The sequence below is a fragment of the Carettochelys insculpta genome, chromosome 22 (assembly GCF_033958435.1).
Source record: "Carettochelys insculpta isolate YL-2023 chromosome 22, ASM3395843v1, whole genome shotgun sequence".
NCBI classification, from domain to species: Eukaryota; Metazoa; Chordata; order Testudines; family Carettochelyidae; genus Carettochelys; species Carettochelys insculpta.
In genome coordinates, this window is record NC_134158.1 from 5,914,709 (window position 1) to 5,935,405 (window position 20,697).

Genomic DNA, 20,697 nt, shown 5'->3' on the forward strand with positions numbered 1-20,697 from the left:
GCGGCTTTGTGAAACCCAGTGGCTGTTCTGGACACACTTTGGTTCAGCCAAGCGGAAACGTTTCCCTTTGGGGAGGACACAAAAGTCCCCCAAGTCAAACATGCACCCGGCACTCGCCGTGGCCTGCAGACCTGCTCGCAGGGCAAAGAAACGCCGGGGCTCCCGGCTGCCATTGCTGCTCCTACGGCCATTGCACTGGCTGGAGTGCTGGGCCCTTTAAAGCACTGCGGGAGCCCAGGGCAGAGCACTCCAGGAGGTGCTGAATGGCTGCCAGGGGGAGGCTCGCCCCAGCCCCCCCTCTGGGAGCACAGAGCTGCCCCCCGCCCCCCCGTCCAGGGGCCCAGCACTTCTGTCAGCCCCCTGGTGACCTGCATTTCCCCTACTCAGGGCCATGACTCCAGGGCCCAGCCCAGTTCTTGGGAAGGCCCTGGCAGGGAGCCCACAGATTACTCAGCTGAGCTGGGCCGTGGAGGTGGTTCTGTGAGGGGCAATATAAGCAGCAGGTGCACAGGGCCTGGCCCTGACACTGCATGAGCCATGGGGCCCCTCACATTGTTGGGCTTTGCCTTGCTCTGGGCAGGGCTGGGACGGGCTGAGGTGGTCCCCGATTTCAGTACGTGCAAGCAATTTTTCTATGGAGGAACCGAGCCCCAGGGGTTTAACCACACACAGCAGGCTAAGATTTGCCAGAAATATGAAAACCAACATCATTTTGCAACCCTGTACGACAAGCAAAGCCGGATCCCCGTCTGGTCAGCTTATACTCTGCATGCAGGAAAGTGCTCCAAAAAAACCTCAGAAACATGGAAGGTGGAGCCACAGGTCAGTATCTCTCCTGTCTGACTCCCTCTGGGTCTCAGGTAAGTGCCACAACATGGGGGGGCTGGTGGCTGTGCCCAAGCACCACAGCCCACCAAGAGTGGGTGAAACGTCCTCTCCTCTAGGGATAGGGCCCTGGGGCTCCCTGCTGCAGAAAGGTGAGGTGATGGCTGTGGGACCTCATTACTGACTCAGCAACTAGGGTGTCTCTGCTTGGGTGTGGGGCCAGCCCACTGCTCTGTGCCCTCCAGCCGAACACAGAGACCCCTGCAGGGAGTGGTCCCCCTGGATTAGTGCAGGACATTAACTCCTCTTGCCTTGTGTGGGACAGCTGCCCTGTTCAGAGCTCTCCTTTCAGGCTCTTTTCTCCCCCGCAGGCAGGTCTCCCATATCTGAGCTTCCCAGCTCCTGCAGTTCTCCCTGACTCCCCAGCCTTACACCCCAGAGCTGTACTGGCTTAGCCCTGGTCAGGAGCCTGAACAGTGTAAGTTTTACCCAGTTCATGCCTCCCTCAGAGTGGAGAGGGCGTGTACACGTTTTTGTACCTGAGCTGATAATTCCCAAGCACACCAAGCCGAACACACTCCTTTAGATACAGAATAAAACAGGTTTATTAGCTACAGAAGGAAACATTTTAAAGTGATTGTAAGTGGTAGGGATAAAATGTCAGAAATAATCATGACAGAACATTTTAAAAAGCGCAGTCTAAGGGTGTGTCTGCATTTGCCATTTAAAGCAGAAAAATGCCCTTTCTGAAAACAACAACTGTGGGAGCATCTTCACTTGCCAATGACTTTTTGCAAGGAACTCATAAATTTCAGTGCAAAACCCAAAGCCACCTCCATGAGCAGTGCACAGCTCTGAGCCGTGGTGCTTTTGGTGATGTGCAAGTGAAGACCCATGCTTGCTGTTCACAAAACTTTTAGTCTACACAGGCTATCACACACTACCTAGGTGATAGCCACATGCAGCAACCTGCACCTCTGCGACTCTGAACCCAGGTAAGCAGACATCTGTCCCTCCCCCAGCTGTAAAGCCACAGGAACCTTGAAACTCCCCTTCCTGTTTCCTTAGGCCTGGTCTACACTAGGAGATAGTTGAATTTAAGCCTCTGTGGCTGATTTTATAAACTCTGTCTATGGCTCAGCAGTCAATAAGTTGATTCTAAGTGGCTGTAATGCTGATTTCTGTACTGCTGACGTCCCAATGAAGTTACTTGAAAAATTGAATTTGCAATGTTGAGCTAAACTAGTGCAGATTAACTAGGGTTAAAATCAATTTTATTAGCCCCAGAAACTGTCCCCCAATGCCCCTCAAAGCATCCTTCCACGGTATCACTCCAGGGCTATGTCTACACTAGCCCCAAACTTTGTTCGAAGTTTACTAATGAAGCGCTGAAATGCATATTCAGCGCTTCATTAGCATGCGGGCGGCCGCGGCACTTCAAAATTGACGCGCCTCGCCGCTGCGCAGCTCGTCCCAACGGGGCTCCTTTTCGAAAGGACCCAGCCTACTTCGAAGTCCCCTTATTCCCATGGGCTGGATGAGCCGCACGGCGGCGAGGCGCGTCAATTTCGAAGTGCTGCAGCCGCCCGCATGCTAATGAAGCGCTGAATATGCATTTCAGCGCTTCATTAGTAAACTTCGAAATGGCCATTTGCGTGGCCATTTCAAAGTTTGGGGCTAGTGTAGACATGGCCCAGGTGAGCAGGAAGTAGGAAGAAGGAAGCCCAGCCTTTAGAATTCATGTGTTTATGATCAGTGTGGCGTTCGCATATAGCTACTTTACAGAGCTCCAGCATGGAGCTGTCAGGAGAGCCAGGGACTCGTTTCATCTTGTGGGCTATCCCCTGCCCCAGTGCAGCACGTGGTGGCTTGGCTGTGGGGGGTCATGTGTGCGAGGAGGGGAGGTCATGCTCGTATGAGAGCCTGAAAAACTTCTTTAAAAAAATTAATAATGGAGACACACATCTCCTAGAGCTGGAAGGGACTTTGGGAGGTCATTGAGTCCAGTCCCCCGCCCTCTCGGCAGGAGCCAGCACCATCCCTGAAGGCTATTTGCCCCAGTTCCTAAATGGCCTCCTCAAGGACTGAGCTCAGGACTCTGGGTTTATCAGACCAATGTGCAAGCCACTGAGCTATCCCCTCCCCCACTGATCCCTTTCCTGCAGCTCACTTGTGTACTGGGGCAACCCCCACTTCCTTCTTTACAGGCACCAGGAAGTCAGGGGTCTATCCCCGGCTCAACCACGCCACGTGACTATCCCGCTACCCAATAAAAACACATGCCTGCTGCACTGTGCGGTCTGTGCTTCTAGGCAGCAGCATGTCGTGCGTTCTGTGCAGTGAAGGCTTCAAAGGTGGGAAAGATTTGGGGGCTGGCTGTCACCAGGGGAAGTCTCCCCCTGGGGCACAGGTATTCAGGGGCTGGATGGCTGTCACTGGCGAGGCCTGGCCAATGCTGAATTGTGGGCTGGCCCCCCTCAAGCCTGGTGCCTTCTCCATGCTAATGGGAGCCTCACAGTCCCCTGGCTCCACAGGCTTGGGCAGGGCTGTAACAAGGATGAGGCAAGGGCCTCAGGTGCCACAGCTGCAGGGGCACACTTCAAAGCCTGTGGTGCCATTGTTAAAAGCTGGCTGTGTGCAGCTCTGTGTGAGCTGTACAGTAAACACTCAACTTTCACATTTTCATGCAAGTCAAGGCTTCTGCCTGGTCCCCAGCTCCCCTGGGCTTGCAGGAGCTGAGAAACTGACCAGCCCAGCAGCGCTGGTCAGTTTCCTGGCTCCCAGAGTGGTGGGGAGCCAGGAACCAAGGAGTGGTTCCCATCTGCTTGCTGCTTGCAGACAATGGAAACTGGCCAGACATGTGCTAGTCAGTTTCCTGGGTCCAGCAAGCAGCAGGGAGACAGGAACCCAGCAGCAGCCTGGTTCCCAGCTCCCCGCTGCTGCAGGACCTGGGAAACTGACCAGCTCATGGCTGACCCATTTCCTGGTTCCTGCCAGCACAGGGCAGCCAAGAACTAGGCTGCCTTGGTTCCCAGCTCCCTGCCCTTTAGGGGACCTGGGAAACTGACTAGCCATGAGTTGCTCAGTTTTCCAGTCCCTCAAGAGCTGGGACTCAGGCAGCGGCCTGGCTTCCAGCTCCCCTCCCCTTGCAGAACCTGGAAACTGAGCACATCAGTAGCCTTGGTCAGTTTCCTGGCTCCAGCCAGTGGAGGGGAGCAGGGAACCAGGAGCAGCCAGTGTCCCCACCACTCCATGGAGCCTGGAAACTGACCAGTTGCTGCTGCCCTGCTCAGTTTCCCAGCTCTGCAAAGGGAGGGGACCTGGGAGACAGGCTGCCACCTAGTTCCCAGCTCCCCGCTATTCCAGGGACCAGGAAACCACACCTGTGGGGGCGGCAGCCTGACTCTCTGCTGCACCCCTGACAGGAGCAGCTGCCACCCAGACAGGAGCAGGAAACCGCCCCGGTCAGAGGCGGCAGTCGCATTAACCTGAGACATGTGCCACTTGGCTGTGGTATCCGGAGGGTTTGCTGTATGTGGCTGGTCAAGAGCTACTAGAAGCTTGTTAAGCTGCACATTCCTCTGGTGCTTCCCTCCCTGCCCCACCTTGGCTACGTCTACACGTGCACCCAACATCGAAATAGCTTATTTCGATGTTGCAACATCGAAATAGGCTATTTCGATGAATAACGTCTACACGTCCTCCAGGGCCGGCAACGTCGATGTTCATCTTCGACGTTGCTCAGCCCAACATCGAAATAGGCGCAGCGAGGGAACGTCTACACGTCAAAGTAGCACACATTGAAATAAGGGTGCCAGGCACAGCTGCAGACAGGGTCACAGGGCGGACTCAACAGCAAGCTGCTCCCTTAAAGGGCCCCTCCCAGACAAAGTTGCACTAAACAACACAAGATACACAGAGCTGACAACTGGTTGCAGACCCTGTGCCTGCAGCATGGATCCCCAGCTGCTGCAGCAGCAGCCAGAAGCCCTGGGCTAAGGGCTGCTGCCCACGGTGACCATAGAGCCCCGCAGGGGCTGGAAAGAGAGCGTCTCTCAACCCCCCAGCTGATGGCCGCCATGGAGGACCCAGCAATTTCGACGTTGTGGGACGCGGATCGTCTACACGGTCCCTACTTCGACGTTGAACGTCGAAGTAGGGCGCTATTCCTATCTCCTTATGAGGTTAGCGACTTCGACGTCTCGCCGCCTAACGTCGAAGTTAACTTCGAAATAGCGCCCGACGCGTGTAGACGTGACGGGCGCTATTTCGAAGTTGGTGCCGCTACTTCGAAGTAGCGTGCACGTGTAGACGCAGCTCTTGTGTTGCTAAACCAATTATGCTGAGAAGGTTGAGGAAGAGACACAGACAGCAAAGACCTCTCTGTGTAGCTGGACTCCTCCTGCGAGGTAGGACGGGGACAGATGGGGCTGGGGGACAAGAGGGTGTTAGGGATCGCAGAGGGGGCTTCAAGGTCCCGGGGTGGCTGGAGGGAGGATGGGGATCCAGGATCATGGTGGGGATTAGGGGGCCGGGGTGGCTCAGGGGGGTTGGGGTCATTGGGGGAGGTTGGGGGCCTGGGAGGTGCAGGGGTCTGGAATCATAGAAGTGGGATGGGGGCACAGGAGGCTTGGGGATCGCAGTGGGGCTGGGGTCATTCAGAGGGGTTGGAGGACACAGGGTATTGGGGTCATGAGGAGATTGGGGGGGCCTGGGGATCACAGGGGGGTTGGGAGTGTCTGGGGTCCTTCACCCCAGAGCCAAGCGAGGGGTCCCTGTGAGAGATCCTTGTGTCCCACCCCATGTTAGTGCCAAGTGAGGGGTCCCTGTATAACCAGACCCTGTGCCCCACCCCAGAGCCAGATGCATCTCCATCCCAGGCAAGGGGTCCCATGTGACTGGTCCCTGCATCCCACTCCAGAGTCAGCCAAGTGAGGAGTCCCTATGAGGGGCTCCTCTGTCTCACCCCATGTTAGTGCCAGGTGAGGAGCCCCTCTGTAACCAGCCCCTGCCCCATTCCACAGTCAGCCTCATCTCCATGCCAGGTGAAGGTTCCCTGTATAACAATCCCCTCCCCACACCTCGCCCCAGAGCCAGCTGCATCTGAGTGCTGGGTCCCTGTCTAACCACGCCCCGTATTCCACCCCAAACCCACCCTTCCTTCAGCGCTGCATGAAGGGTCCTTTTGGGAGAGAAGCTCCCTAGAAGTTGGGGTGGTCCCAACCTCCGGCTCTGACTCCACAGCCCTATTCACCCCAAAAGCCTGCAGCCTCCCCGCCTTGCTCCTCCCCTCAAAAGTGGAGGGTCCATTTTACTCTGGGATGCTGTTTAACCAGCCCCTGCGCCTCACCTCACAGAAGTTGCAACTCCGTGTCCAGCCCCCAAATACCAGCCCCCCTGCGTTCCATACCAGCAGCAGCTGCATTTCAGATCTGGGCAAGGGGTCACCCTGTAACCAGCTTCCCACAGTGTCTCAGCCCTGGGTGAGGGATCTCCACCTAAGCAGCCTGCCACTCCACCCCAGAGCCAGCTGCATCTCTGCTGTGAGGCACTCCCTCTAACCAACCCTGCACCTCACCCCAGAGCCAGCCGCATCTCCGCCACTGTGCTGAGACACCTTTATGAACACTTCGTGGTCCAAACCCAGGGAACAAAACATTGACGGGACCCTCATGTGCCAGCCACAGCTACAGACACGCTGACTCGGCCCCGCCCCCCCCCCCGCCAGGACCGGCCCCTCCCACTGAAAGTCCACAGGGGAGGGGGAAGCAGCCATCTGGACTCTGATACCAGAGCACTGGGAGAGCCTGGGGGACTCTGTCACTCAGCTGGGGTGGGGGGGTCCCATCAACACAACAGCAGTTTAAACCCAGGTGGGGTTTAAGCGGTGGGGCAGTGGGACTGAGGGGGTTTAACCCATGGGGTGGGCGGCAGAACCTGTGCTGTGTGGCAGGGCAGATGGAGCCTGAGTTTGGCTGTACTGTGCTGTTGAGTGGCCATATGCCATAACAGGGACTCTGTTTGGTGGTTTTTTTAATTAAGTGGAGACTTCTGTTCATTTTGTGTAATTTTGCTGTAGCGCACCCGTGTGTCTTCGCGCTTCCAATATAAATGGCCAACTAGAGCAGTGACATCAGACTGAGGGTGTAAAATAAAAATAAAAACAAGTAACCCAGGAGGATCCATTTAACTTCATCAGTGCCTAGTAAGAGCTCTTAACTAGTATCTAGTTAAGAACCAATTACCAATGAGATCTATGACAAAGGACTATATAATGTCGGGGATCCCAAGCCCCTGGGGTACGGTGTCCCCCAGTGGTCCAAGGCTGGAGGTCAAAGCAGTGAGGCAAGAGTTAGATCTAAAAGGAAACTTTATTATGCATGCAAGAAGGAAACGCAGAGTAGTGGTGGTGGGAGACTCTCTTTTGAGGGGGACGGAGGCACCCATCTGTCGCCCTGACATTTCGGCTCGGGAGGTATGCTGCCTGCCTGGGGCCCGTATCCGAGATGTTACAGAGGCATTGTCGAGGACTGTCTGACCCTCAGACTACTATCCCATGCTTCTCATCCATGTGGGCACTAATGATGCTGTGAGGTGTAATGCTGAGCAGGTCAAAAGTGACTACAGGGCTCTGGGGGCACGGGTGAAGGGGTTTGGGGCGCAGGTGGTATTCTCTTCAATCCTTCCTGTTGTGGGTAGGGGCCCGGGCAGAGACAGGTGCATCCTAGAGGTGAATGCCTCGCTGCATGGATGGTGTCGCCAGGAAGGCTTCGGTTTCTTCGACCACGGGATGCTATTTCAGGAAAGACTGCTAGGCAGAGTGGCGTTCACCTTTCGAGGAGAGGAAAGACTATATTCGGACACAGACTTGCTAACCTGGTGAGGAGGGCTTTAAACTAGGTTTGCTGAGGACAGGGGAGGAAAGCCCACAGGTAAGTGGAGAACATGGAAACCTGGGAGATGGGTCAGAAGTAGGAGGGAGCATGGGCAACAATGTCAGAGTAAAAAGAGGGCCAGGAAAAAACTGGGGGGCAAGTTCAAATCAATATCTGAGATGCCTATATACCAATGCAAGAAGTATGGGTAATAAGCAGGAAGAACTGGAAGTGCTAATAAATAAATACAACTATGATATCATTGGCATCACAGAAACTTGGTGGGATAATACACATGATTGGAATGTTGGTATTGAAGGCTACAGCCTGGTTCGGAAAGATAGACAGGGAAAAAAGGGGGGAGGTGTTGCCTTATATATAAAAAATGTACACACTTGGACTGAGGTGGAGATGGACATAGGAGATGGACGTGTTGAGAGTCTGTGGGTTAGTTTAAGAGGGGTAAAAAACAAGGGTGATGTCCTGTTAGGAGTCTACTACAGGCCACCTAACCAGGTGGAAGAGGTGGATGATGCTTTTTTTAAGCAACTAACAAAATCATCCAGAGCCCAGGATTTGGTGGTGATGGGGGACTTTAACTATCCAGATATATGCTGGGACACTAATACAGCAGGGCACAGACTATCCAATAAGTTCTTAGACTGCATTGGAGACAATTTTTTATTCCAAAAAGTTGAAAAAGCCACCAGGGGAGAAACTGTTCTGGATTTGATTTTGACAAATAAGGAGGACTTGGTCGAGAATTTGAAGGTGGGAGGCTGCTTGCGTGAAAGTGATCATGAAAGCATAGAATTCACAATTCTAAGGACTGGTAGGAGAGAAAATAGCAAAATAGAGATGATGGATTTCAGGAAGGCAGATTTTGGTAGGTAAGATCCCATGGGAGGAAAAACTGAGGGGAAAAACAACTGAGGAGAGTTGGCAGTTTTTCAAAGAGACATTATTAAGGGCCCAAAAACAAGCTATTCCCCTATGTAGGAAAGATAGTAAATATGGGCAAAGACCGCCTTGGCTTAACAAGGAGATCCTGCATGATCTCAAACTAAAAAAAGAATCATATAAAAAATGGAAACTGGGACAAATTACAAAGAATGAACATAGGCAAATAACACAGGAATGCAGGAGTAAAATTAGAAGGGCTAAGGCACAAAATGAGCTCCAACTAGCTACAGGCATAAAGGGTAACAAGAAGGCCTTTTACAAATATATTAGAAACAAGAGGAAGACCAAGGACAGGGTAGGGCCATTGCTCAGTGAGGAGGGAGAAGCAGTAACGGGGAACTTGGAAATGGCAGAGATGCTTAATGACTTCTTTGTTGCGGTCTTCACAGAGAAATCTGAAGGAATGCCTGACATAGTGAATGCTGGTGGAAAAGGGGTAGAGTTAGTTTTTGAAATAAAAAAAGAACAAGTTAAAAACCATTTGGAAAAATTAGATGTCTGCAAGTCACCAGGGCCTGATGAAATGCATCCTAGAATCCTCAAGGAGCTGATAGATGAGGTAGCTGAGCCGTTAGCTCTCATTTTTGGAAAGTCATGGGAGACAGGAGAGATTCCAGAAGACTGGAAGAGGGCAAATATAGTGCCCATCTACAAAAAGGGGAATAAGAACAACCCAGGAAATTACAGGCCAGTCAGCTTAACTTCTGTGCCAGGAAAGGTAATGGAGCAGGGAGTTAAGGAAGTCATCTGCAAGCACTTGGAAGGTAGTAAAGTGATAGGGAACAGCCAGCATGGTTTTGTAAAACACAAATCATGTCAAACCAACCTGATAGCTTTTTTTGACACGATAATGAGACTCGTAGATAAGGGAGAAGCAGTGGATGTGGTATACCTAGACTTTAGTAAAGCATTTGATACCGTCTCGCATAATATTCTTATCGACAAACTAGGCAAGTCCAACTTAAATCATGCTGCAATAAGGTGGGTGCATAACTGGCTGGCTAATCGCACCCAGAGAGTAGCTGTTAATGGTGCTCAATCCAGCTGGAAAAGCATAACAAGTGGGGTTCCGCAGGGGTCTGTTTCGGGACCAGTTCTGTTCAATATCTTCATTAATGATTTGGATATTGGCATAGAAAGTACGCCTATTAAGTTTGCAGATGATACCAAGCTGGGAGGGGTTGCAACTACCTTGGAGGATAGGGTCATAATTCAGAATGATCTAGATAAATTGGAGAAATGGTCTGAAGTAAACAGGATGAAGTTTAATAAAGATAAATGTAAGGTGCTGCACTTAGGAAGGAATAATCTGTTTCACACATACAGAATGGGAAAAGACTGTCTAGGAAGGAGTACAGCAGAAAGGGACCTAGGGGTTCCAGTAGATCACAAGTGAAATATGAGTCAACAGTGTGATGCTGTTGCAAAAAAAGCAAACATGATTCTGGGATGCATTAGCAGGTGTGTGGTGAACAAGACACGAGAAATCATTCTACTGCTCTACTCTGCGCTGGTTAGGCCTCAGCTGGAATATTGTGTCCAGTTCTGGGCACCCCAATTCAAGAAAGATGTGGAGAAATTAGAGAAGGTCCAGAGAAGAGCAACTAGAATGATAAAAGGTCTGGAGAACATGACTTATGAAGAAAGGCTGAAAGAATTGGGCTTGTTTAGCTTGGAAAAAAGAAGATTGAGGGGGGACATGACAGCGGTTTTCAGATATCTTAAAGGGTCTCATAAGGAGGAGGGAGAAAACTTGTTCTTCTTGGCCTCTGAGGATAGAACAAGAGACAATGGACTTAAGCTGCAGCAAGGGAAGTTTAGGTTGGACATTAGGAAAAAGTTCCTAACTGTCAGGGTGGTCAAGTACTGGAATAAGTTGCCAAGGGAGGTTGTGGAATCTCCCTCGCTGGAGATATTTAAGAACAGATTAGATAGATGTCTATCAGGGATGGTGTAGATAGTGGTCGGTCCTGCCGTCGGGGCAGGGGACTGGACTCGATGGCCTCTCGAGGCCCCTTCCGGTCCTAGTGTTCTATGATTCTATGCAGGCTGCCAGCTTCCAGAGAAGTGAGAGCCCCGAGAAACAGCTTCAAGGGCCTTTTATTCAGTAACAGAGAGGAAGCCGTGCTAGTCTATACACTATCAAAACAAAAAGCAGTCAAGTAGCACTTTAAAGACTAGCAAAATGGTTTATTAGGTGAGCTACTTGACTGCTTTTTGTTTTGATGGCCTTTTATACAGTTTGTTTAAAATGCAAACAGCTTAGTCCTTAACTGTTTTCTTTAACATATGAAAGTCTCAGCAGAATTACCCTGAGATGTTTCTGTAAAAACCAGCTGTGCTTGAGGTTAGTTTACACTACAAAGGTACATAATAACCCAGACAGAGGTGCCTACAGGATAAACCATCTCTAGGTAACAAGATAGGGGTTTCAAAGAAGTGCAGATGACCTTCTAGCTTCCGTTACAGAGTGAGGCCTGGTTGGTGTGAAAAATTCTCTTAACCATGAAAGAAGTTTTTCCCCAACAATAAACAACAGTTTGAAGAGCTGTTACTAGGCAGTGATGACGTTACTCCATTCAATACCGAAACGTCTGCAGTCAAACCAAATAGTTTTAACTGTTACCGCCCGAAGGCACACGGGTGCTCTGCTGCAAAATTACAAAAAATGACCATAATAACAGAAGTCTCCACTTAATTTTAAAAAAAAACCCACCAACCAGAGTCCCTTTTATTACAAAGGGCCACTCAACAGCACAATACGGCCATGATTTATGTGTTTTAATTCTTATCCTATACAATTTGACTCTTCATCAGTTGGACATATTTGCTGAATAAACTCCTTAATTATATGTATTAAGATATAAGTATTAGTTGTTTATGTGGAGTTCCTAATGATAATAAACACCCTCATTTGTGTATTTTCTCTTTATCTATGTGTAATGAGAACAGACCTCGGTTGCTGGCCCCAGGAATAGAACCTGTGACTGTAGGGTATAAAGCCCTGCACCCTACCACATGAACTAAATTCCAGCTGGCTCTCAGCCGTGGGTGTAGAGTGGAGACCTCACTCACCCCAGATGCGGTCTCAGTGCCTCCATGTACTACATGTGCAATAACTGCTATGAATAGATGGGGGGCATATTTTTATATTCTTGCTTCAGGCACCAAATTAGCTAGGTACGGCACTGAGCTTGGGGGGTCAGCCCTGGCCAATGCTGAATTATGGGCTAGCCCCCCTCGAGACTGAAACCTTCTCCATGGTAGTGGAAGCCTCATAGTCCCCTGGCTCTCAAGGTTTGGGGTGCCGGCCCTGGACATATCTGCATTGCGAGCTGGCCCCCTTCATCCTGGTACCTGCATCATGCTAACAAGAGCCTCTAAAGAGCCCCTGGTTTCCAAGGTTGGGGGGCCAGCCCTGGCCATAGCTGAATTGTGGGCTGGCTTCCCCCTACGTCCCAAAGCGTGTGGCTCTCTGCAGTTTCCTGTTTGCTGCATTTTCACTGGGGGCAGAAAACAGCTCCCTGAGCGGCTCCTTCCCCAGGGGAGAGCGGAGGTACCTGTCAGCAGGGCACACGAGCGCAGGGAAAGGCGTCCTTGCTACTCGCAGGCAGAATAATTCCAAAGTGGGGGAAACAGGTGCCCCGCTCCACTGAACGCAAGAAAATGTACAGGTGCCAGGAAGTGCTCATGGGCCCCTTTACCAATTCGTTTGGCTGCTCTACAGTTTTCTCAGGAGGCTCCCACTCAAGGTGTTTGTCCTTTCACCAGAGGGGACCCGTGCGGTCCCTGTTAGCCGGCATAGACATGTGGAGACCAGACACCCTAACACATGGGATTGGCAGCTCCCTGGCTTGCTGCACTGCAAATGGAGCTTACGTACTCTCTCTCCCTCTCTTTCCTCTCGCACACAGGCAGCTACTTTCCTACACTCCTAAGTGCTCTGGCTTTCCCTCCCTGCCTTGCTGCATGTAAGCCAGGTCCCTGTTCACATGATTTCCCGGGGGGGGGGGAAGAGCACCTCACTTTCCAGTGCTCATGGAACCAGGGGAACGGTCCCACTATTGTGGAGAACTTTCCTGCCTTCGATAATACCCTGGTGACGTGAGCCAGCGACAGGATCTGAGTCCTCGCTCCCACTCCCTTTACCCAATGGCCTCCCTGCCCCTGAGGGCTCCCCTTCCACTCAGGGCTCCCCCTTCCACTCCTCCGAGCACCAGGGTCCTTGAAATCCCAACACGGTTGGGCCCAGGTTTCCTGGGGCTGAACTCCCAACCTTGTAGTCACTTAGGGCAGGGGCTGGGGTGTCCCCATGCTAGGATGCTCTCTGCACACTGGATGCTTTCCTGAGCCACTGATCCCCTCTTAGTTCACAGTGAATACAGTTTATTACACAGCAGCCGACTGAAAAGAACAGAATAAGGAAAAATGAGCGTGCAAGCGCAGTTCACAGCCTGTTCCTCGTAAGCCCCAGGCTCTCTCCCGCCCGAGCGGTGCTGCAGGGGTGTGGCTGCAGGTTGAACACGTTTACTCAGGCAGTGACTGCAGCACTTCAGGCTCTAAGTGACAGGGCCCCTCTCCCAGTCGGAGCATCAATCCCACCCCAAGTCTGGCTGCAAGGCCTCGCAGCTGTGTGCCTCCCTGCCCAGAGCCTCTCCCTGGCTTTTGTGGTCCCATCTGCTCACCACACCCAGCTGCAGACTAGGTTGCTTTGCCAGCCTCCTGCTCCTTGCATCGCTTCTCTGATCCCATTGGCTCCCTGGTCTCTGCGGGTCTGCTTCTTAGCACAGGAGCCGCGCTCTTTGGGCTGTGTGCGTCCCTGCCTCTGTCACTGCAGGTCTGTCTCCCAGCACATCTGCGCCCCTTGCTGCTCTTTCCAGAGACCCAGCCAAAACCCAGCTCACAGGGAGGATGGGCCCTGGCCTCCTGATCCCCCCTGTTGGCCTGTCCAACCCGTCAATCTGGCTGACCTGGAGTGTGGCCTCTTCCCATTGTCCCTGGGGACTGTCCGTCTCAGGGCCCTGGTTTCTCATGGACCCTGCCCCTTTCAGTCCTGGGCGCTAGCCAACCAAACCCCCCACGGAGAATTAGAGAGGGGCCAACAGTCTCCTTACAGTCAGCCTCTCTGTCTTTCCTTCTCCACTCCTGAGTGCCGCTAACCTCCGGACACGTGTCCCTTGGATTCCCCCTTCTCCTAATTCCCTCCTGCCACGTGGCCCTTTGATTGCCAGGAGCGAGGCTGAGGGCAAAGCCGTCCGGGCAGGTGACCGTGGTCGCTATTGGGGTCCATCTGGCTGAAAGTTCCGTGGTGCAGAAATAGATCTTGGTGCTGCTCTGGAGATCGTCTGCAGGGGTCGATGGAGGGTTCTGGGGGCAGTTCCCTGGTTGGGGGAGGGGCAGTTCCCTGGTTGGGGGAGGGGCTCTTTCTCTTCCCCAGTGGTTGGCGAAGCTCTGCTCTGCTCTGCACTGCCAGGAGATACAACCTTCTCCTGAGACACCCACATGGCCAAATCCTGCATCTCTGTGCAAACAGACCCTCTTCCCCACCCCAAACCCCACGTACTTCCCACCAGGGCTCAGGGGTAGATGGTATTTTTATTATTGTTTAGCAGCGTGATTAATCACATCTTTTTTTGATTTCTTGGCAACCCTAAAACTGACTTAACAAAGTGGAGAACTGGTCTGAAATCAATAAGGTGAAATTTAAAAAAGACAAATGCAAAATGCACAGCTACAAAACGGGGCATGTGACCTGGTTTTCCACCCAATTGAACTTATTTCCTCTGCCTTCCTGGTTGTGACTATGACTCTGCCTACTCTGCACCTGAATAACAAAAGTTGCATCATTCACAGGTGCTTAATATGCCCGTCTCCCCACGAAGACAAAAGTTTTGCTGGGGCAAGTGGCAGGTGTGGGTGGCAGGACTGGGAACCTGTCGACAAAGCAAACCCCATGGGAAGGGGATTGAAGTATTTTGAAACATAAGTGCTGACAAACAGCACTCACGCTGCCAGACTTTTAGCAAAACAGCCATGCCACCAAAACCTGTGTGGTGTAAATGACCTCTGTAATCCTTCTGCTGGAAGGAGTCGGCAGGAACAGGGCTGGGTTCAATATCTGGGGTTCCTCTTCATCCATCTCACACAAAACCAGCTTGAGACCCCACCCAGTAGCCTGGGAAATTCACCCCCCGGGTGCCTGGGCGAGGGAACGATTCCCCACTCGCATGCACAGTTTGAGTGTAGAAAAGACACTTTTAATGAAAGAGGCAGAGAAGTCACATGTCATAAGCTTCGGAAAATCCCACCCCCAGAGTTCATAACCAACCCCCAAGTAACTGTCCCAGCTCAAATGCATTGAGCAATGACCTTGGCCTCTCAGGCTCACCAGTCCAATACTGTAACCAGCCAACCCACACACCCAAACTTTCTTCATACCCGCCTTTCAAATGCCCCACTTCCAACTCGGTCCAGTCCCTGCAGGCCCTGACACATCACCCTGATGCATCCCTCACTGGACCTGAGGCAATGCCCCCTTTACGTGGGTCTGGTGCACTGCTTGTTCCTGCCAGCTGCCCCACCAGCCAGTCACTCCGGCCAGCCACCTCCTCTGCTGTACTCTGCCAGCTGCTCATCTGTTATAGGGTAGGTTTCATGGGGAAGAAGTAAAGAACATGGACAGACTAGTCAATCCAGTCTTACAGCTGTATGACCAAAAGGCTCCCAGCCAGCTGATTCAACCGCTATCCTCCCCCCACCCGCCCTTACCGTACAATGCTCAGATGGAGGGGAGCTCTGTGTGATCCGTATCTTACAGAGCAGTGATGACTGCCCTGTACCCCCACAACTACTTCAAGCATTGGTGAGACACCACAATTCTTTACACTTGGTGATAACCCAAATTGTGACTTTACAACACCATGTTGTTTACAATAGATGAAACTTTGCTGCTTTGCCCGCTCCCATGAGGCTTTGTCTATAAGGTATTACATATGCCCAGCTTTGCATTTTCATGCAAATATTCCCTAAAGGGCACATTCTCCAACTCCTTCAGCAATATTGAGCTCCCACTGGCACATTCCTTACACTTACTGGAAGAGAAACCCGCACATGAAAAACTCTGGAAATCCATCATTCAGGAACCCAAACGACCCTAACTCCTCCCATAGAGGCACCAGCAACCCTTTCCTCCTCTCTGGGGATGCAGTGTCAATAGGGTGCACCACAGAGCACTGCAGTTACAAGGGCTTTAGTCTAACCATAGCCCTGTTTGTGCAAGTGTCCCAACACTGAGATCCAGGCCAGGAGACACACAAGCTGTCCTGGGATGCTGGGAGAAGTGGGCAGCACATTAAACTATTTGCTGGACACTGCAAATCACACACAGTAGGACAGGAGAGGGAGTCAAAAATGGGCAATGAAAATACAGAGTTAAGAGAGGGACAGGGTGTGGTTTTGCCCTTGAGTTTCTGCTGCTCTGAGTATGTCATGGATGTTATGATATGAGCTGAATGTGAAGGACTCTGCTCTTCTCTATCCCCAGCTGTCTGGTGAACAGGAAAAAGAAATGAAAATGGAAAGAGATGTGAGAAACAAAACTGCCCTGAAAAACAACCAAGCCACCCATGCAGATTATGAAAAAACAGGCTACGACCGGGGACACCTGAACCCAAGCTCCTTCCAATGCAATGAGGGTCAAAATGCTACTTACACCCTCACCAACGCGGCCCCCATGGATCCCTGCTTCAATAGGGACAGATGGTCTGAGCTGGAAAGAAATCTCAAGAACCAGTTAACAAAGAACTGCACTGAACAACAGGGGAAAGCCTTCCTAGTGACGGGAGTGGTGCCTAACACCAGGCAGTATAAAATCCCCATTGAGAAGAATGATCAGAGAAGGGGAAAGGTGCAGGATGCAAGTAGGGTGGTGGTTCCCAGCCATGTCTGGACAGCTGTTTGTTGTGAACATTCAACCAATAACAAAAAATTCTCCTTTGCCTTCCTGGGGGTGAACACGCCAGGCAAAATCCTGGAGTCTCTGAATATCACAGAGCTGAACCAGAGGCTAAGGGAGCTGTATAAGGCTCCGTCCATCCAGCTTTTTAAAGATGATTGTAATGAAAACAGTAGATTGTCAAAAGATGTTTTATCAGAAATCACCAAAGAGTTATTAGACGATCCCACTCCAGACTGGACTGAACAAGATCCAAAAAGGAAAAAGTATCAGTAGATGAGGCTGTCGTTTGCAAGGTAGCGGGGATGGAATTCAGCATAGACAGGAATCCCAATAACTCCTTCAATTGACACCACTGATCACTGTGTAACTGCATGAGCTTGTCAGCACTGGCCTGCCCTTCCCTATCCCCTCTTCCCACCTGCTGCTTGTCCGACCGGCTTGTTAAATCAGCCCTTGATCCTGCCCTATTTTGGCACAGCTGAAGCCCCATTGATGTGCTGAGTGTCAGCTCGGGCTGTCTGCAACAGATCCAACCCAACTCTGGGCCACACTCAGGGCAGGAGCTCAGTGTCGCTAGGATGAACCCTCAATTTTGCAGAAGTCAAAGGAACCACCAGGGAAGTGCGGTTGTGAAACAGGCTCCGTGTGGTCCTGCATCGCTGCCAGCTGCACCAGAGTCTGTGCCACAGGGATTCAGCTCCATCTGCACCCTACTGCTCTGTGCCAATGTCTGTGACATGGGGCTATTTGCCCACCTCTGGGAAGTGTTTAGGGCTGCTGGGATGGCAGGCACTAGACAACTGCGGTGATGGGGATTTACATAATACTGATTAATATAACATCGTATTGTGATCATTGACATCACTGTTGTGTTCGAACTTTTCATGATACTGCTCCAGATCCCACAATGGAAAATTCTGCCTTGCTGAGCTTGGCAAATATAAACTGCTTGAAAATAAAAAGGTTCTGATTGCAAATAGCACCCTGAGCGTTGCAGTGCTGTGTCGGCTTTGGTGGGTTGAATGAAGATTGGGCAGCTGAAGAACCACAACCCCACCATGATGCTCTGGGTCAGCTCGATGCTGGGGTTCTCCTTTCACCCATTGCTAGTGCCCTGGTCCAGTGTCAGGTACTTTCAGGTGTTTTTACAGGGGGACATATTCATAATACAAGTTCAGTAACTACAGAAAAAAGATTTTGATGTGCTCACAAATAATGAGCAAGCTAACAGTGATCTTAACAATGTAAGTGAACCGGAAGGTTCCCACCACGGGCTCACACCTGCCTCGCCGGAGCCCTTAGCCAGGAGCCAGGCCAGGTGTCAGCACAGACAATCTGGAAGAAGGCAGGGAGGAGCTTTGCACCTTAGCAGAGCTGTGCCCATTCACTTCTGCTTTGTTTGTCTTTCACCACGTGTTGTCAATGCTGTGAGTGCAGCAGGGAGTAGAAAGGTGTTTTCTGTCCCCTGTTCCTCAGTTTTAACTTTTCCCCCTCTCTGAGAATCATCCTCACCTGGGATTCAGGTGGCCAGAGCCGTAACCAGCTACTTTTGTGCCTGGGAGAAATATTATTTATGTGCCATTTCCTCCAAATTAAAAATATTGTCTCTAGTTTACTAATTCTTATTTATCTTTACTTCAAAAAAAACTTTATTTATTAGTAAAGTAATATAACAAATCTATTTTCAGTAATACTCTATTAGGAACATATTTGACACAGATAATTTAAAAAATAACAACAAATAAAATGTGATTCTTAACAAACAATAATGCCAATAAAGGAACATGTAATAAATGATAAAATATTCCTAAAACTTCTAATAAGTCTAGTCATCATTATACAGTTACTTTGCCTGCCTTTAGCGTGGCAAACTCATCAGTTACATCACTGACATCTATTCTTTGGGATATTTCATTCTGTGGGTCAGAGCCCCTGACCCAAAAAGGGTTCCCATCTCAGCCTTAGTCCATTTCGCACCTGATTCCCCACGGCTCTTCCTCTGCAGACAGACACTCCCTGTCCTTCCCCACCAGGGCTAAATTCACCCAACACTTTTAAATCTTCCCAGAGACAAAAGCCCTGAGGCCAGCATTAGAAGGGAGCAGAATGAAAGCAGCTGCTTTGGGGTCCCCCGACACTATCCCCAAAAGGCACCTCATTCTCCCAGCTGCCCAGGGACCAGGCAGTGGTAGGAACTGGCTTTTCCTTTCCCTGATCCTCATCTTGTCCCAGGATAATCACTACCAGGGGGAATGGGGCTGGGCAGGGCTGCGACCCCCCTGCCCCACTGATTGCTCCTGCTCTTCCATTCAGTCTCTCCTGCCCATCTTCTGCATGGAAGAGCTGGTTACTGCCCTGCCACTCCTGGGGGCATTCCCTGCCCACTAACAGCTGTCGCTGCTAACAGGGGATGAGCCTGAGGCTGTCAGGGCAGCAGCTCTGGGGCTTGCAGATGCCTGGGAGCAGAGATGGGGTGAGTGTGGTGTGTGCAGTCACTTCCCTGCTGCCCCCCAGCTCTGTCTCATCCCCTGCAGGCTCTCGCTCAGGAGCTGAGGCCAGGGCTGTCCCAGGGGCTGGTTCCAGCCTCAGGAGAAAGTCCCCCGCTTGGCTGAACCTCACTGGAAGTGAACCAGAAGAAGACGGGAGGAGCTATCACGAGTTAAAATAAGGATTCTGCATGTTTTCAATAATGAGCTTTTAAAACACTCCCGAGGTCTCATTTCCCCTTTAAGAGCAGGCACCGAACTGTCAAAGGGCTGGGCTCGGCCCCATGCACACACAGGCAGCCGCAGCATGGGACTGGGAAGCCCAGCCCTGGATGTATGGAGCAGCCCAGTTCCCACCCCTTCCCAGAGCAGGGGCAGAGCCCTCCAGCGTGGGAGAGGAGATTAACCCTTGAGCGCCCGGAGGCTGCTCGCCCAGGCCAGGGGCCAGCACAGCCAATCCAGAGAGAGCCGGGGTGGGCTTTGCAACTTACCAGAGCTGTCCCAATTATGCTGTGCCTGGGGCGAGCACCCGCTTGCCCAGCCCTCCGGACAGTGCTGCATGGGGCAGCCAGTCTGTTCACACAGGGACTTCCAGCTACACTGTACATTTCTTGCTCACCCGCTTTGTCCTGCCCAAGAACAGCCACTGCCGCACCTGAGCCTGTTGGCACCTGGCTGAGACGTCAGTTTCCCTTTGTCTCTGAGGAACTGGTTGAGCTGCTTCCCCACAATGGGAAGAGTAGCATCCGACAGGGAGGGCTTATAGTTTTCTGTGCAATGTAGCCACACACATTTTACCAGGACCACAATGATCAGTGAAATATGAGTTTCCAGATGACACCTCACCAGGCTTTGTACAGACGTGTCATGGTCTTGTGGAAGCAGTGACCAGCGTGTCACAGAGATCTGCCATAGCAAGGAAGGCAGACAGGTTCCTCTTCTCAGTGATGGCCCATGGGAAGGGGATGTCCAAGTTTGGAAACACTCCCCAATTTCTGGGAGACCGGCCCTAATGAAATTGTGCCCTGCACAGGCCGGTCACACCGCTCAAGGGGTGATACATTCCTCACCCATTTCCTCTGACAGGTTGGCCATTTGTCCAGAGTCAATATGACCCAGGTCAGGTGGGATTTTTCAATTCCGCACCTTTCCAGGCAGCTGCCGGTCCATGCCCAGCTGCAAACACAGCCCGGCAGCCTCCTATTTATGCAGGCGGGATGATAACTGTCATCCATCTCTGTGAACCGCCATGGTGCAGAGTGTGATGGAGTGGGGGATACCTGTGTGTGTGTGTGAGTGGCTCACAGAGGGTGTGGGGCTCCTGCTGAGGGTAACCCTGACGACCAGGTAACACCTTTGTACTGCAGACAAAGGAGGAGGTGGAGCCTGAGGGGTTTGAATTGGAACTGGGAGTTGGAAGCAGTTAGTCTGGGCTGGGAGAGAGAGACAAAGGACAGGGCCAGGCCCCAGCTCTGGGGCCCCCTCGGGGCCTCCTCTCCCCAACATGGATTGGACTGGCTGTCTCTGCCTGCTGTACTGATTCCTCTGTACGATGCTGTATCCTGTCGGCTAATAAACCTGATGTTTTCCT

At 51.6% G+C, this 20,697-nt stretch overlaps 1 protein-coding gene across 1 annotated transcript; it reads left to right on the top strand.

Moving 5' to 3' along the window:
- The first annotated feature begins 343 nt into the window (after positions 1-343).
- LOC142024921 (endonuclease domain-containing 1 protein-like) lies at positions 344-20,340 on the top strand. Its single transcript, XM_075017268.1, has 2 exons — positions 344-822; positions 16,207-20,340. The coding sequence occupies exons 1-2, from the start codon at positions 538-540 to the stop codon at positions 16,891-16,893; spliced, it is 972 nt and encodes a 323-aa protein (XP_074873369.1). The 5' UTR covers positions 344-537; the 3' UTR covers positions 16,894-20,340.
- The last annotated feature ends 357 nt before the right edge of the window (positions 20,341-20,697 follow it).